The sequence below is a fragment of the Cannabis sativa genome, chromosome 8 (genome assembly GCF_029168945.1).
Source record: "Cannabis sativa cultivar Pink pepper isolate KNU-18-1 chromosome 8, ASM2916894v1, whole genome shotgun sequence".
Lineage (NCBI taxonomy): Eukaryota > Viridiplantae > Streptophyta > Magnoliopsida > Rosales > Cannabaceae > Cannabis > Cannabis sativa.
In genome coordinates, this window is record NC_083608.1 from 14506404 (window position 1) to 14525469 (window position 19066).

The 19066-nt window shown below is 29.4% G+C and overlaps 1 protein-coding gene across 2 annotated transcripts; it reads right to left on the reverse strand.

Annotated features, from left to right (window-relative positions):
* Nucleotides 1-1022: 1022 nt before the first annotated feature.
* Nucleotides 1023-3594, reverse strand: LOC115701461 (uncharacterized). 2 transcript variants are annotated; one of them, XM_030629269.2, is made up of 2 exons: nt 1638-3594; nt 1023-1454 (listed from the first exon to the last, which is right to left on the reverse strand). In XM_030629269.2, exons 1-2 carry the CDS (start codon nt 1958-1960, stop codon nt 1355-1357), a joined length of 423 nt encoding a protein of 140 aa, XP_030485129.1. In that variant the 5' UTR covers nt 1961-3594; the 3' UTR covers nt 1023-1354. The 2 variants fall into 2 exon arrangements, with proteins under 2 accessions (XP_030485129.1, XP_030485130.1); XM_030629270.2 differs by having other exon boundaries at nt 1023-1549.
* Between the last annotated feature and the right edge of the window lie 15472 nt (nt 3595-19066).

Consider the following 19066-nt stretch of genomic DNA (forward strand, 5'->3'; position numbering starts at 1 on the left):
AAAACAACCGTAAAACAAGCAATCAAAATAATAGTGGAACAACTAAAAATAATTGTATAATAACAGTGAAAACTTAATATAGTCTACATTATAAATCTTACATAGTATTTTTAAAAAAAGTTTCTTTCCAAATGTACTGTAAAAACTCAAAAAAAAAAAAAAAAAAAAAACTATGAAACCAACCTAACCCAATCCAAAAAAATGGGTCGAGCAACCATCCAATCTAACCCAATTATCCAAAAATATGAGCTGAACAACCTAACCCTACCAAATCATGGGCCAAGTGGTTTATGGTGTTTATGGGCCTACCTTAATGGGTTGGAAATGAGTTAGATCCAAATTAAGCCAACCCAATTCAACCAGGCGCAACAAAAGAGTCAATACTAAAATATTTGTGGATAACTGATAATTCTAAGTGAAAATTACACCAAATATGGGATTCTACAAAAAAGTTTGATAAATATGGCTTTTTTAAGTTTACCACCCTTATATGGCATTTATTTAAATTTGAAGTTATAAATGGTATTTTCTTTGCCACATTTTTGTAAAAATAACATTGAAAGCCCATATTATAAGTTTGTGCATTCAACCCATTTATAAAGGGTAAGATTGGAATTTTAAAGTATTTTTAGTGAACCGTTTATTTGTGAATTTTTTTTCTTTTTTAATTTTTTTTTTTAAAAATAAGGCTTGTCTTTTCATCTTCTGCATGTAATGAGTACCCTGTTACTCTGCCATTTTCATTTTCCTCTTGGTTGATATTAGGTCCGGTTCCATTCATCCTTTCATCTCCTTTTAGGGTTTTCAATCTCTCTCTTTTTCCTTTGTTTCCTTTCATCCCTTTCATCCCTTTCATTCCATTCATAATGCTCATAAAATAGTTTGAGTAATTTGCGGTAAAAATACTTAAGTTTTATCCCGAGTAGCAGATAAATACCTAAGTCGTATTTTTGGCGGTAAAAATACCTTCTGTCACACTTCTGGAACTTCCGTAGGTACCTCTCCATTATGTACCAAGTTAGTATCTACGTGTCACTCGTTCATTGGTCCATGTCATTAATTTTTTTTTATTCATTATTTAAATGTTTAAAAATAATTTTAAAAATATAAAAAATAAACAAAAATAAATATAATCAATTTTTTTTATCATTAATTCTTATATATTTAAAAATTAAATAAAACTTATTTTTTTAAATTAAAAAAATTACAAAATTAACAAACATATAAAACTTAAAATCTAATTCCTACAAAACCGATTAATAATAAAAATCATATAAAAATCTAATTCCTACAAAATAATTAAACATAAACACTTAAATTAAATTAAATTCCAAACCTAGAAAATCTGAGAACACTAAAATCCTGTTCTTCTCCCCCTTCTCTTATGCGATTCAGGTGCAAACCAGAGAACACCCCCATCGTCATCATCTTCTTCCTCCTCACCAACAACAACCCTATTTCACATACCATATCTCACTATCATGTATAAATCACGCTAAAATTACAGAAAAGAACAAAACCCATAACCTCAAATCGTCTTCTCACAAAACTGAAAAAAAAAACCCAGTAAATTTAACCCACAGAAATCCTCATCTAAAACATCTTAGAAAAAAATAAAAAAGGTAAAAAAAAAATACCTAGAAGCCTTGTGCGATTTTCTTGAGTGCACAGAAGCATCATCGTCTTCCTCTTGTGCGATTGCAACATCATCGTCGTCCTCTTGGCGATTGCAACCCCAGCACTCAAGCTTCCCAGATCCAGATGTCGTTGTGCAACCCCAACACTCAAGCTTCCCAGCACTCAACCCCAGCAGAGAGAAATCGAGAAAGAGAGGGACTGACAGAGTGGATCGAGAAAGAGAGGGACTGAGAGAGTGGAGAGAACTCGAGCGAGATCGAGAGGGAGAACAAGCTTCGGTGTGGTCTGATGCTTGCAATCTTGGGGGTAGTGGGAATCTCATCCATCGGTTGTGGTGGAATGGCTCACGGAGGTCGGGCGGAGGTGCGCCGGAGAAGAAACCTAGGTCGGGCGGAGGTGCACGGAGAGGGAACCTGTGAGAAGAGAGAGATGAGAACGAGTTTTAGTTTTAGGTTTGTTTTGATTTTTTTTTATTTTATTCAGTTTAAATTTTTAATGTTAATTTATTATTATTATTTTGTATTTAAAATTATAATTAGGTTTAATTTTATTTTTATTTAATTTAATTTTTTTTAATTTTAAAATGATTTTTAAATAATAAAAATAATAATTAAATGATGTGGACCAATGCGAAGATGACATGTGGACACTTACATATCACTTAACGGAGAGGTACCTACGGAAGTTCCAGAAGTGTGACGGAAGGTATTTTTACCGCCAAAAATACGACTTAGGTATTTATCTGCTACTCGGGATAAAACTTAGGTATTTTTACCGCAAATTACTCAAATAGTTTTAATCTTACCTCTGTATTTTGTTTTTTATCCTTCTTTTTTTTTGTTCTAGCCATCGATTCTCTACTTCCAGGTTGCCGGCAACCCATTTCATTTTGGTTGGTATTGTGGTTTGAGTTTATCCAAGATAAGTGTATTTTCATCATGCTCATATAATATTGTAATATTACTCTCTGTTTTTTTGTTTTTTTCTTCCTTCTGATTTCGGCAACCCATTTATTGTTGGGTAGTGTTGTAATATTACTCAATCACTCACAACCATTGCTTGTACTGATATTGGTTGAAATGAAGAAACTGATTTTAACACGGTTCTCAAAGCAGCAGAGGAGGAAGGGTGGGCGGCTACGACTTTCTTTTCTTTCTTTTTTGGACGTGTGCTTTTATTTTGTTTGTTACTACATAACTTAGCTTTCATTTCACTGATAATCAATATGAGAATAGGTGAAATATATTTACTTTAATTTATACACACCTCTTTAGTTGTATTTTCATTGCAGGGACTCTTAGGATCAAACTCACAATATGTGTTTCATTTCCCTTGGGAGTAGCTTCTACCAATTAGAACTGAAATTAATTAGTTTAATGAAATATGGGGTCGAAGATGAGCTTGCTAGAAATTTTATTACCAATTGATTTTGTTTGAATATAATTTATTTTTGTGTTGGTTAGATTGTGGATTTCTTTTTTTAATTTTGTTTTTGGCATTATTATCCCTCTTATAGATTTCATTATTCTCAAATATTGTTTTTGTTGTTGTGCTGCTATTTTATTTGTCTGATATTCTGCTTGTTTTTATTTACTTTTTCATCAAGTTTTGGTGTGAGCTCTTGGCTCTTAGTCTTTTTTTAAGCGTCCTTTTACTGACATTTCTAGTTTTGGTGCACTTAGTTTTTTTTCATTTTTTTATCATTATATTATTGTTGGAATAAAATGAATCTCACTTATTTTTTGTTTTGTTGTGGATTATCTCTCCCCACCATAACTAGTTAAATACAATATAATGATGTCATTTATCTCTTGGTCAAAAATACAAACATGATACGGTTTTCATTTAAAAAAAAATCAGATTGAGCGAACTTAATTGCTCTAAAGAAGTTTCAATGAAATTTCTATTTTTAATTTTGATTTTGACATGCCCATCCCTTTTATGTATTTCATCGTTGTGAGGTATTGTTTTTTGTTGTTGTGCTTCTATTTATTTTGTTATTCTCAATTTAACAGCAAGTATTTTCTTGTACTAATTCTAAAGTATTTTCTGTTTGTTTTCACTTATTGGTGCATGTGTTTGTTAAGAGCAATGCAGAAAACATTATCAAAATTATTAGTGAGATTGTTTGTTAAGGGAAATGCATGTCTTTTTTTTTTACAAAAAAAAACTCCAATTGTTTGATCAAATATTACCTAAACTAGTTTTAGTTTGTGAGTCAATTGGAGATATTGTAGTATAAGGTTAGTTATTAGGATTATGTGTTTATTTTTAAATTTTATTATGCATCTTTTATGACATATTTACTTTATTTAAATAATGTATCTGGTTTTAAATGTTTGTAATGTTTTGTAGGGTATACTCTTTTAGAATATATATTTTATTATGTTTATGAAACTGGTTTTATTCTTCAGTTTTTATTGTTTAAGAGCTTATAAACCGGTTTTATTTATTAAATTTTATTTATTGTGATTGTTATCATCCTTTCTATTTTATTTCGTTTTCACTTTGTATTTAAATTTTTTAACAGATGGAACGAGTTGCTGAAACAGGTTCAGTCATTGGCGGTAAAAGAAAATCTTCTTGTAATATTGGTGGTATATCAAAAAAGGGTAAAGCAAAGAAAAATATGGTATGTTTATACATTTTACATGTTATGTGTTTGTATTATTGTATTAAGATATGCCTTTTTTTTTTTTTTTTTTAATTTGAATATGTTTCACTATTATTTACATTATTTTTTTGTTAATTTTTAGGAAAAGTTGTCTGATTTCATAGATGATGAGCATATTGTTGATTTTATAAGTAAAGATAAAAAGAAAACCCTGTTGAAGTCTGTGACAAGAAGAAAGCGCCCGACGGAACCGAGTGGTTCATCTATTCCTGCTGCCCCTACGGTAATTATAACAGGAAACTGGTTTCTTTTTGTCAATTGTATATTTTGTTATAATTTAGTTTTATTGTTGTGAAACTGGTTTCTATCCCTTATATATTTATTTGTAGGTTATATATTTCATTATTAAACTGGTTTTATGTAGATCAAAGTTGTTTTGATTTTTGTGAAACTTTTTTCTTGTTTTTGTATTTATTTGTTTATTTTTGTTATTTTTGATATTTTAAATTGTTTTTCTGTTTGTTTCTTGAATTTATATCTCATGTATTTTATTTTAAAATTAAACCCAAAAAGAGATTCGGAGGTGTTGCTCAAGATTTCAACGATACAAGTGTCCTCCTATAATGAAGTTAAGATTTTCACGTGAGCAGGAAAAAATCTTTCGAAAGACGCCATTTGGATTTTTGTTTGATATGCATACACTTGTTTTTCAAAAAGAATTGGTGCATCTTATGTTATTAAGGCAACTTAACACGGAGAGGGATGATCAGGAGTGTTGGTATAAGATAGGTTCTAAAGCCGTTAGATTTGGAGTAGAGGAGTTTTCCGCTATAACTGGTTTTAATTGTGGTGGTCAATACGACTTGAAACCTCTTAGCAAAAAGAAGATGTTAAAGTTTAAATCTAGGATGTTTCCTAACTTTGGCATTACTGACAAAGTCACAAGAAGGGATGTGAGAGATGTTTTTCTTGATCAAGAATTTTTCATTGATGATGATGATGTAGTTAAGATGGGTGTTGTGTATTTACTCTCTTGCTACTTGTTTGGATTTACACATGACAAAAAGGTAGATAATTTTCTTTTTGGGCTTGTTAATGGTGATGATTATTTAGATGTTCTAAATGGTTTTGCAATTGGAAAAATACTTTGGGAGAGGACATTCTACTATTTGACAATTGCTATTAAGGATGGTAATTCTATATTTGATGAACTTGAAGCAAAGGGTAAGAAGTTCAAGAAGTACAAACTTCCTAAATTTGTTGTTCCCTTTCATGTTTGGCTTTGTGAGATTATTTCTAGCTTGTCCCCTGAATATTGTGTGAGGAAAGGTTCTGAGTTTCGCCGAATACTTAATTGGTAAAGTTTCGATGTTCCTGGTTTTGGGACTTTACTCGAAAAGGTTTTCAATAACCTTGAGGTATAATAGTCTTTGTACCTGGTTTTACTATTTGATTTTTTTTATTTGGCTTGTTTTATAGTATAGAAACTGGTTTTTAACAGGTCATTGTAGATGATTTTTGTCTTACTGATGCTGAGAGACGTAATCGTCTTTTGAAGAATTTTAAGTTTCAAACCGTGTATCTTCCTAAGAGTGTGGATGATGAGAAGGTGAGAAACCAGTTTCCAAACATTTTTTTTCACAAATTGTTTTGCTAACATTTGATATTATCTTTTTTAATATTTTTTGTCTTTTGTAGGATTTTGAGGAGAAATTTGAGAATATTTGCAAAAATTTATCATTTATTAAAGATTCTCAAGCATCCATTCGTAATGAGATGGCAATATTCAAAGATGAGTTTTCTGGGGATTTGGCTAAGTTGAGTGGGATGATTGAAAAGATGAACTCCAAAAACCATAAAAAGATGGACACAGCCGATTTGTTTGGTGCTTCTGATAGAGAGGTAGATCGTTTATTATTGTTTATATTAACGAAATTATTAGTTTCTTTTAATTTTTATATGTAATTATTCTTTAGTATAATTGATTATCACATTGAAACTGGTTTTTTTTTTAAGTTGTTACTATTTTTTGACTAATTTTTCTTTTTGTATTGTATTTTTTTCTTTATGTTTTTTTTAAGAAACTGTTCTTTTTAAAAAAAAAATTGAAGAATTAGTTTAATTTGTTGTTGATTAAACTAGTTTTAATGTTGGCATCGTTTTTTAAGTTATTTTTTGTTCCATTATTTTATTTTTTTTATGTTGTTGTTGAAATAGCTTTTTGAAGTTAATATGATTTTTTTAATATAGTTACCCTTATGTTTTTTCTTATTGTTTTTTGTATGAAACTGGTTTTCTTCTCTTTTAGTCAAAATATTTATTTTTTTTTCTTATTGTTTTGTGTATGAAACTGGTTTTCTTCTCTTTTAATCAAATTATTTAATTTTTTACAGGCTTATTATCGGGATTTGTCTGATGATGTTGGTGGTCTAGAATTGTCAGTTCCCAGTATTAAGTCTGTGGTACATGTTTTAACCATTTTTTTGTATATTTTGAAACCAGTTTATGTGATTTTGAATCTTTTTTTCCCTTTTTATATAACTAGTTTCTTTCTGTTATGTATGTTCATGAGGACAATGTTGATTATGGTCAATATTATTTGTCTCCTGATGTTATGAAAGTTGTTGACAATACAATCAAAGGCGTTTTGTGTTCAAAAGATCAACCTTCTTGTGAAAAAAATAATAATATGGAAATGGTTGTGTTCGATGATTCTTATCAAACGCCAGAAAACCCAAAGCGCATTCGAAAGGAGAGTTCTATTGTATTGTCTCCTTTTATAACTGATTTTGGATCATCTGATTCAGGCAAAGACAGCTTGATGAATATTTTGATTGGAGATAAATTGATAGTTGATGGGCTTAATCCTTTTAAAAATGAGAATGGAGATAATAACACTAGTGAGCAGTGTTTGAAGTTCATTCAATGGTTATAGCATAATATAAATATGAAAAGATAATCTAAGTTTTTTAGTTTTTTATTTTGCGTTTTGTATATATGTGTTTTTGTTAGCTTTCTAATTTTTTCTTTATTCTTTTATATGTAGCACTAAGAAGAAATACTCCGACATTGATAATATGATTGATCCCCCTATGGACTTCAGTTTTATTCAAATTGATGAGAAAATCTAGTTTTACACACTCCAAACTTGTGGGAAGTTCCTTTCAAGATCTGTAAGTTTTTTTTAATTGTTTTCTTATACATTATATTTTTTGTGTTTGTTGTTTTAATGTTTGTATAAAACTAGTTTTATTCTGTGTTTTATTTTTGAATAACGAGTTTTAGTTTATTTGTTTAATAACTAGTTTCTTGTGTTGTTTTTTTTTCCCCTGTGTAGCATATGAATGTTGCTTTCTATAATCTGAGAAAGAAAGTTAAACAAGATCAATCTTTGAACCAAAGGATAACAACAACCGATTGTGTGTTTGATCAGTTGATTTTCAGTGAATATAACAAATTTTTGAAAAATCATTCCAATCCGAGCACAATTAATTTTGATAGTGTTATATCTCGCTATATTCTTGGAGAATATTTGTTTTCAAATACTGCTTGGGTTTTCACAGATCATGTTCTTATAATTGTTCATGTGAAAGATCAATCTCACTGGATTTTGATCCATTTTAGCATCAAGGACAGGATGCTTAATGTTTACAACTCTTTATCTGGGTTACGCAATCAGAACAAGGCCTTGCCCCATGTTAAGACATATTCTGTGATGTTGCCTTATTTCTTGGAATTCCTCAACTTTTATGCATCGAGGTCAGATCTTAGCATGGAAGTTGGTCCATATTCTGTGAGAATTAGGGAGCCTCTTAATTATACCTTCATTAAGGGGCTGCCTACTCAAAAGAAGAGGTAAATTTTCTAACTCTATAATAGAAACTAGTTTTATTAATACTGTTTATCGATATTCCTTTAATTTTCTTATTATAACCAATTTTATAATATATATTTTATGTTTGATATTTTTATATTTTTGTTTGTTAAAATTTTTATTAAATACAGTGAGTGTGGAGTTTTTGTGATTAAGTTTGCTGATTTGTTCATCAATGGGAAGATAAATGAGATACCACGAAATATGGCTGATAGGATTGCAACTTACAGAGATGATTTGGCTGTTAGTTTATTTACTCATGCTTGGAGGAAACAGATTGGTGGGTATCAGACTGAAGATGATGTTCAAGTCCAATAGGAAAAGTCAAAGATGTTGGAAATTATTTTACCAGGATCTAGATTTACTAACAAGTATGTTTGATTAACATCCTAATATAAATTCTAAAACAATGAAAATAAACACATATAAAGTTAAGAAAACCTTACAGTGGGTGCAGTAAAAAATTATGACTCCTTCCATTCAGATCTCTAGCCCTTGATTCCTTTCTGTAGCAGAGCATAATCAAGATCTGAATCTGGATCTTCTTTTCTCCTTCTTTAATGCAGAATTTTCATAGTCTTACATACTATGATTGAGGTACCACTTGATGTGTGTGGGCACTACTCATTCACTCAAAGGTTTCGAAAATAGAAGAGAAGAAAAGAGAGAGAAAGTGGCATGTGGCTTTTCTCTGAAGGAAACAATGTGTTCAAAGATGTGTGTATTTCCTCAAGCCAACACTTTCTATTTATAGAAAACCCTCTAGGTTTAGGTTAGAATTGTATGTCATTAAAATAATGGAAACTACAAATGGAATTTCCTATGCATGTGGCCGACCATACAAAAGGTATTGGGCATCACTTTGCAACTTTCCCATTTTCTTATTTTCCATTTCCATTTTCTCAAAAATGCCAATTTTCCAATTTAAAAATAATTATTAATTAATATGGCCATTTAATATATTTATTAATTTAGACATATAAAGTCTCTTAATCAATAAATAAACCTAAAATCTCTTTTCTTTACAATTTCGCCCTTGCTTAGTGAAAATTCATAAAGTGGACATAGTCTAACTTTTAGAATTATAATTGATTAATCAAAATCAATTAACTGAGTCTTACAAGCAGTATGGTCTCAACTAGTATGGGGACCATGGGTCAATATAACCGAGCTTCCAATAAGTCAAACCGAATTTACCAAGTAAATTCCCTAACTTATTAATTCCTCATTGAATCCACACTTAGAACTTGGAATTGCACTCTCAGTCATATAGAACGCTCTATATGTTCCATGATATAGACATGTCATTAGTTATCCATTGTTATAACCCTGATGTGATCAATGACCCTCTAATAGATGATCTACATTGAAAAGGCACTAGTGTTACCGCTACACCTTCAATGTATTTTATCCTTAAAACACTTAGCTCCGTATAAATGATATTTCAGCAAAGTGAAATGAGATCTCCACCATTTATTTCTGTTTAGCCAAGCTCGAAGGATATCATCGTTTCACTTCTAAGTTCCTATAGAAGTTGTAGATTCCATCTTTATGGTAGCGCTCCCACTCAATTATACTATCATGTTCCCAAAATGTACGTATCACCCTGACCCAAAAGTAGGCTTAACTAACAAATCAAAGAACATGTATAGTACTCTTGAGATCGAACCTACCCATATCAGGATTAAGGTCATTTGATCTAGGATCAACAGGTGATATTGAATTGAATAGATATTACGGTAAGTTTTAATATATCTAATCAAAGTTCAATATCGGTCCCTTCCGATGTATACTCCATACATCCGATACTGGTAAACTTTGCCAATGTCCTGGAAAGGACATAACACTTTTCCAAGGTGTAAGAATACCTATCGCTGATTATACCATGTCAGTCTAAATCCAGTGTTCTGACAAATCAGGGAAAAAACTTTTGAACATATAATTAAGATTATACTCCACTGTGCTGACAACACTATAATCTTTAACAAACTCATATGTTCTGGACTTAAAAATAATTCATACATTATATACATATAATCATGAAATAAATCATGTGAACCATGCAACATAAAATGTTATTTCTGATCTTTATTAATAAGTAAATCTGATTATATTGAAATGAGTTTTATTTAGGGCACAAAACCCAACAAACTCCCATTTGCACTAATATAAAACAAAAAGTGTATTTCAAATAATCATTAACACCTTGATATACGAATCAAGTGTAGTAGTAGTAAACTCCTCGTAATGGGATCTGACAGGTTCAATTAACAATAACCTTTTCTCCACCATTACTTTCCCTTAATCACAAAATCCTTGACATTGTGAAATTCCTCTCTATATGTCTACTCTTTTGGGATACTGGATTCTATACCTTTGGCAACTACTTTTGGTTATTCAGGAAATAACACTAGTAGTTAAGACAGGTTGGAACGGTGCCACAATTGTATAGAACTTTCCTTAGACTGAATAAGTATCTTTCCTCCAACTTTTAACATTCAACCTCTCTCTGGTAGACTAAGAGATTTCAGATAGGTTTTTACACTTCTCCAAAATCACTACTCCATCCACAGAGTAATCACCATCTTATCAGCAGACTTTCTAGCACAAAGGCAAGTCTCGAAATCTGATGTGGTGTAGTCTAAGAGTTTCAAAAACACCCTTATTGACTAACATATAGTTCCTCTTCTTAATCTTAAGATTTTACTTGATTCTCTTCCAATGTTCCTCTCCTGGATTAATCTGATACCTACTCATTACTCCCACTCAACAGCAGGTGTCTGGTCTAAGGCATACAAAAACATATCTGAGACCTCTCACTGTTGATTTAAGAAATTCTTTCATAGCTTTATCTTCTCTGGAATAGTTGAGACTTTTCCTTAGATAAATAAAATCTATGTCTAAGAAGTTGTGAAGCTTCTATAGATTGCCATTGGAAAGAAAATGCTTCAGCATCTTACTAAAGTAAGTTGCTTGCATTAGAGTAAGTAATTACCAGGTATACCACAAGCCATAGGTTTAGATAAACTCAAACCTATAATACTAGGAACAATAAGTTTTGTTAAGTCCATTGAATAGACTTATTAACGAAAATTTCCTTTCATGTCCTTGTAACAGAAAACTTTAGGTTACTCCATGTGAATGGATCCAACCATAGTTCTATTGGCTTTCTTCTTAGTTTCTTATCTTGACAATCCATTACTTGTTTAAACTCACAATGGATTTTAATCACTAGTATCTTCCAAGTCATGAGAAGGTAAAGTTCCTTGAAACTCTCCCACTACGACAAGGTACCGTGAATTATGTCTAAGAAAACTAAATGGTATTGACCTCTTCGGTTGTGTTAAGACAACAGAGGCAGTGGGATCATCTTGTAACGAATAAGATGATAGAACACTTATGGAATCAAGAAAAATTATCTCCTTTATTTGCTACTTTATTTTCAGACTTAGTCATTTTCTTAGAAAAGTAGTATTTGTTTTAACAAACACTTTCTTGTCTAATGACTATGGGATGGTCCACCCCTAATCACTTAGAATAGCTAACAAACATGCAAACCAGGGTTAGCAGTTCTAGCTTTTCTTAAGATTTCGATTAAGTCATCCATGAATCTAGTAATGATTTACATTAAGTATACAACCATTGCATCATTCTGAAATTTTATTTCCATAGAAGGATTTAGGCAACGACTAGTAACTAATCATCAATATGCAACTCGAATTTCTGGGGAGGTAAGTTTGGATATAATTCAAAATCAAATTAATGATCTTTGAACTGCATATCTACTAACTTTTTCTCCACCCCTATCAGTTCGCAAGATCTTTAACCACTTACCATTGCTAGAAATTCATGAAATTTTTCAAACATTTCAAATTTCTTTTATATAAGGTAAAATCTAGAGTGATCGTTTTAAGAATACAACGAAAACTCATATCCACCCCTGAATGTTCATCCATCTGCGAATGAGATGAACTTACTTTCAGTGGATATAGGCATATTAACTCTTTGCAGAAAATGATCTTGTCAAAACCACTATGAACAAGATACAAATGCCATAGATTTATAAAATATATGGTTGTATCTTTTGATGACTTAAGTTTAGTTACATCAAAGAGTTCTTAGAATAGTGCAAGTAGATTCTGGTCACAGAATACTAAACTCATACAGTTTAAATCCATTGAAAGAAAATGGTTATGAAACACTTGTGAAAGTGTAACTGTATAATTAGTAATTCTTTCTTGGACCACCACTACTAATCTAACTCTATGATTTGCCTATACAAGTAGGAGATTTCTAAGATTGAGGATTTTTATTATTTTGGGATAGAATTTCGAGAATATAATCATATGCGTCATTTAATTTCTTAAGAGAAAATATTGAATGACTTTAAATGATTTATAGACCATTCATCCAATGATATGTTATTAAGCTGATTCGCAATGAATAAGTTAAGAGAAATTAAGATAATTTCGTTTTAAATAAGAATCCAACGATGCTCCGATTAGCGAGAGTCAAAGTAATCTAATTTATACAATCTTCTTGTTTCATATTGTAAAATACTAGTCTAAGGTGTCATCAATTGATGAACAGCTAGATGTTTCATATACAATATTTATCTTTCGAGATCTAACACTATTATGTTAGTCTAATGGTGAAAATCCATTAGGGATTTATCTCATTAGAAAAACAAACCAAGTTAGACCAACAATGAAGATTCGAAATTAAACTACAATTTAATAACAGAAAATAACATGGTTCAATACAAATTCATACACAATTCAGAAATTATTAAAGCATATAGCAAGTAGGAATGACAAGTGAAAATACTAAAACATACAATCCTAAATAATTTCCAAGGTTTTCAACAAACTGATATCAGTGTCCCGTTTAGGCGAGAGTCAAAGCTACCATCCATTGAATAGAGTTGTCAGCTCATCTAAAATGAACAACATTCTAGCAACCTTTTATTCGATCAAGATTGGAATCCGCGTTGTCCCGTTTAGGCGAGAGTCAAGGCTATTCTATCTTATGAGCTTCCAACATTGTTTCATATTCTTGCAAGTCTTATACAGTCGCCACCATTAGGGTGATCAATACTATATAAAAAACTTACAAGATTACTTATCTTTCGAGATTAAACGGTGCTAACTTGCTAATGAACGTTCCTCCATTAGGGAGGATTACTCACTAAAACAATAGCTATGTAAAACCAACAATGGATATCGAATATCCTAATAATAATAAAGCTCATTATTTAATAAAGGTTGTATTTTCTTCTAATATTTATTTTAATCAATTTATTTTAAATATATATTTATTTAATTAAAATTTCCAATTTAGAATTAAAAATTCTAAATATAAATTTTAATGTAATATTTATAAATTATACTTAGATGGATATAAAAATAACGTGAATTATTTCCATCTTAGTAATAATTTCCATAAATATTTAGAAAATTATTCAATTTAAGTTGTTTCAAAACTAATTTAAATTAATTTACAACTCAAATTTAATTTTCTATAAATATATATTGCATTTCGAAAAAGAAGTGTATAATAATACTACTTTCGAAAATGCTTTAAAATAAAATAAAAATAAATTCTGGAAAATTACTCTAATTTTATGTTGGCCCAAAATTAATAAAAATTAATTTTCAACAAAAAATATAATTTTCCTATTTAATTAAATATCTAAGAAAAATTTCAAATATTTAAGTATCATGATTAAAAATCAACTTAAATATTAATTTTCTATTTAATTAAATGCACTAGAAAATACTTCAAGCAAAACAGATAATATCTATCTAGACTTTCATGGACTAATTAATTCAATTTCTAATTATAATATATTTTAGTTCATTTATTTTAATTAATCATTAAATAAAAAATCATTGATTTAAGTTGGTCCAAAATTAAATAAATAATTTTCAACTTTAATCTATTTTTCAAATAAAATTCGAAATTTCTGCATTAAAGAAATGCAATTTCGAAATTTTGGGAAATGATTAATAAAATAAAATAAAATATATTTTGAAAATTATTCAAACTTAAGTTATTCTGAATTAAGATTCCAAACTTAAAATAATTTCCAATTTTAATGTTATAACATGAAAATAACAATATTTAAGTATCATGATGAAAATCAACTTAGATATTGAAATTTCAATTTAATTAAATGTATTAAATTCAAGAAATAAATAATTAAGTATAAAGGAAACTTAATTATTAATTCTAGTTTAATACTAGGAAAATATACTAAACTTAGATTGTACCAAAATTAATTAAGAAACAATTAATTTCACAATCAATGATATTTTCCTATTTAATATTAGAAATAATAATTAGTAATAGAAATAACTATCTAGAATATATCATTAACTAAGTGTTTTTCTAAAATTAACTTCAAAATATTAAATGAAAAATAAATTTCATATACTTTAAAAGTTAATTATGTTGCTAATTCAATTTTAATTAGGTTAGACTAATATAATTAACCCAATACAATTATTTAAATAAGGCAAATGGGCCTTCACAATTGGGGTAGTTCATGTGAGGGGGAGCTGGGTTCAGTATGTCGTACCCACTTCTATTGGCCCCCAACTCTCACACAAGGCCCAAAAGAGAGGAATTTAACCTTTAAATAAATAATTGTTAGTCATTGAATAAGCTCAAATCTAATTGGACCTAAATAAATTTACTTATGTCAAAATTTATTTTAGCAACCTAGTCCATTTACTTAGTAAAAACTTAAATGGGCTTCCTATATGCATCTAAGCCCAAAAGCAAACATATAGGCTCACACAGGTCAAATGATTTGGATGGGCCCTATCATGTTACTAGGTTTACACAGATGAAAGAAGTACAAAATTTACCTGTTACAAATTATTTATAAGATCTATCGTCAATTGGACTATGATTAAAATCAGATCATTGGATATGTCAACAAGTTAATCATAGCAATTTAGATCAGATAAATAATAGGTTTGTAAAATTTTTTTTGAATAAACAATATTAATAAACAAACATTGTCCATGTAATAGATGTAAAAATAAGATATTAATATAATTAAATTATTATTCTTAAACTAACCAAATAAAGGAAACTAATTTTAAAGTATCTAGGTTTATTTGAATCAAATTAAATTAAATATCTAATAAGATCAATGATTTGAAAGGAAAGAATCTCCAATATCACTTTCAGATCTTATAATTTAATAAAATAAACCAATTTTAAAATAGATTTGGTTAGATAATTATTATTTTAGGAATAAAAGAATAAATGAATAATAATTACCGTAATTATATGTCAAAATATCTCAAATTAAGCAATATTCAAATTTCTACAAAAATATCTATGTTATTTAAATATTCAAGATATGATTTATAAATTTCCAATAAGAAAAAAAAATGATATATATAGAAAAAAATATCATTTTTATACTTATAATTTATAAATAATTAAATATTTAACAAAATAACAAATTTTGAATTTGAAAATATTGTGGTAAGTATATCTATAAAAATATCTATGTTAATTTCAAATTTATTAATTATTTAATTTGTCATATAAGATAATTTTAATATAATATTTTAAATAAAAAGACAAAGTTATCTTTAAATTTAAAATATATTAAATATCAAAATATCTAACCTTATAATTAAATAACAAATAAATATTAAAGAAGTTAACAAATTTTTAAATCTGACCATAATAAGAAATATTTAAAATTGGAAATATTCCAAAAAGGAAAATATTTAAAATTGGAAAAATTCCAAATTGAAAATATTTCAATTTAGAAATATTTAAAAAAAAAGGAAAAATGAATTTTGGGAAATAATCCCATGAAAAAATTGGATTTTTGGGGAAAAACTCCAAAAATCACAACTTTTGGGAAACTGCCCAGGAATGGGCGTGCAACAGGCTGCACGCAGCCTTCATGCACGCGCGGATCAAAGGGATGCAGCCCCATCTGCCGAGAAACCTCGGGGGGCTGCAGGGTTCCTTGGGCGAGACTCGTGGGCGCTGGCAGGGTGCACTCGGACGTGTCACGCGAGCGCGATTGAGCACCCATGCATACCCGAAATCTCGATTTTCCAAAATTCATAACTTTTTCAATTTTTATCGGAATCAAGTTCCGTAAAAACCGAAATTACTTAATTTTTCACAAGGAATCCAAATAAAATATTTTGAAAAATCGAAAAAAAATATTTTTCATGGAAAAAGGTACTGTACAACATCAACATTCGTCAAACAACACATAAACTAACATGAAACCATCCAAATCAACACAAAAACATATAAATAATCGTTTTAATTCATATTACATGAAAGTAAATCATTACCGTGGCTCTGGTGCCAGTTGTTAGAAATTATTTTACCAGGATCTAGATTTACTAACAAGTATGTTTGATTAACATCCTAATATGAATTCTAAAACAATGAAAATAAACACATATAAAGTTAAGAAAACCTTACAGTGGGTGCAGCGGAATATTATGACTCCTTCCATTCAGATTTCTAGCCCTTGATTCCTTTCTGTAGCAGAGCATAATCAAGATCTGAATCTGGATCTTCTTTTCTCCTTCTTTGATGCAGAATTTCCATAGTCTTACATACTATGAATGAGGTACCACTTGATGTGTGTGGGCACTACTCATTCACTCAAAGGTTTCGAAAATAGAAGAGAAGAAAAGAGAGAGAAAGTGGCGTGTGGCTTTTCTCTGAAGGAAACAATGTGTTCAAAGATGTGTGTATTTCCTCAAGCCAACACTTTCTATTTATAGAAAACCCTCTAGGTTTAGGTTAGAATTGTATGACATTAAAATAATGGAAACTACAAATGGAATTTCCTATACATGTGGCCGGCCATACAAAGGGTATTGGGCCTCACTTTGCAACTTTCCCATTTTGTTATTTTCCATTTCCATTTTCTCAAAAATGCCAATTTTCCAATTTAACCTTTTAAATGCCAATTCTAATTATTTAATAACTTGAAAATAATTATTAAATAATATTGTCATTTAATATATTTATTAATTTAGACATATAAAGTCTCTTAATCAATAAATAAACCTAAAATCTCTTTTCTTTACAATTTCGCCCTTGCTTAGTGAAAATTCATATAGTGGACATAGTCTAACTTTTATAATTATAATTGATTAATCAAAATCAATTAACTGAGTCTTACAAGCAGTATGGTCTCAACTAGTATGGGAACCATGGGTCTATATAACCGAGCTTCCAATAAGTCGAACCGAATTTACCATGTAAATTCCTTAACTTATTAATTCCTCATTGAATCCACACTTAGAACTTGGAATTGCACTCTCAGTCATATAGAACGCTCTATATGTTCCATGATATAGACACTACATTAGTTATCCATTGTTATAACCCTAATGTGATCAATGACCCTCTAATAGATGATCTACATTGAAAAGGCACTACTGTTACCGCTACACCTTCAATGTATTTTATCCTTAAAACACTTAGCTCCGTATAAATGATATTTCAGCAAAGTGAAATGAGATCTCCACCATTTATTTATTTTTAGCCAAGCTCGAAGGATATCATCGTTTCACTTCTAAGTTCCTATAGAAGTTATAGATTCCATCTTTATGGTAGCGCTCCCACTCAATTATACTATCATGTTCCCAAAATGTACGTATCACCCTGACCCAAAAGTAGGCTTAACTAACAAATCAAAGAACATGTATAGTACTCTTGAGATCGAACCTACCCATATCAGGATTAAGGACATTTGATCTAGGATCAACAGGTGATATTGAATTGAATAGATATTACGGTAAGTTTTAATATATCTAATCAAAGTTCAATATCGGTCCCTTCCGATGTATACTCCATACATCCGATACTGGTAAACTTTGCCAATGTCTGGAAAGGACATAACACTTTTCCAAGGTGTAAGAATACCTATCGCTGATTATACCATGTCAGTCTAAATCCAGTGTTCTGAAAAATCAGGGAATAAACTTTTGAACATATAATTAAGATTATATTCCACTGTGCTTACAACACTATAATCTTTAACAAACTCATATGTTTGGACTTAAAAAGAATTCATACATTATATACATATAATCATGAAATAAATCATGTGAACCATGCAACATAAAATGTTATTTCTGATCTTTATTAATAAGTAAATCTGATTATATTGAAATGAGTTTTATTTAGGGCACAAAATCCAACAAAAGAAACTAAAGGAGAAGAAAAATGCTAAAGGCAAAGGAAAAGAAGTTTGAGAAGAGGATGTTGATGTTCTGGAGCAGTCTTTTTGTAAATTTTTTTTATTTCATTTAGATAACTGGTTTTAGTAATGACAATGATACTTTACGGTTTAAATGTTTTTGTTTCTCTTTTGTTATCTTGGATGTGTTATGTTAAACACACTATGTTATGGTTATGAATGGAAATTGATGTTATATCGAAAAACTAGTTTTTATAAGTAGTGTTGCGTTAATTTTTTGTATTTTTAAAAATCTATTTTTGTAGCTAATTTATTTTTCAGGTAAAACTTGTTTTATAATGTTGTTTATTACTTTTTTAGAAATTTGTGAAAGTAATTTTTTCACTGGTTATGTATTGTGGGTGTTTTTTTTTTGTTTATTAATTTGGTTATAACTGGTTTTTTGTTTTGTTTAATGTTGTTTGTAGGATATGGTGTGTTTTGAGGGTACTAGTAGGCACATATTATTCAAATTTCAAGGTATCTATATTTTGTAATTTTTATTGTTGATGCATAACCAGTTTCTTTAATTTTATTAATATTTATAGTAAATATGATAATTATATATTATTTATCTTGGTAAAATCTAAAAAAAATTATTTTTAAGCTGCCTTAATATCAAAACATCTATTTTCCTATCTAAAAAAATCAAATAAAATAATAATAATAATAAACAATCTATTTTCAAAGC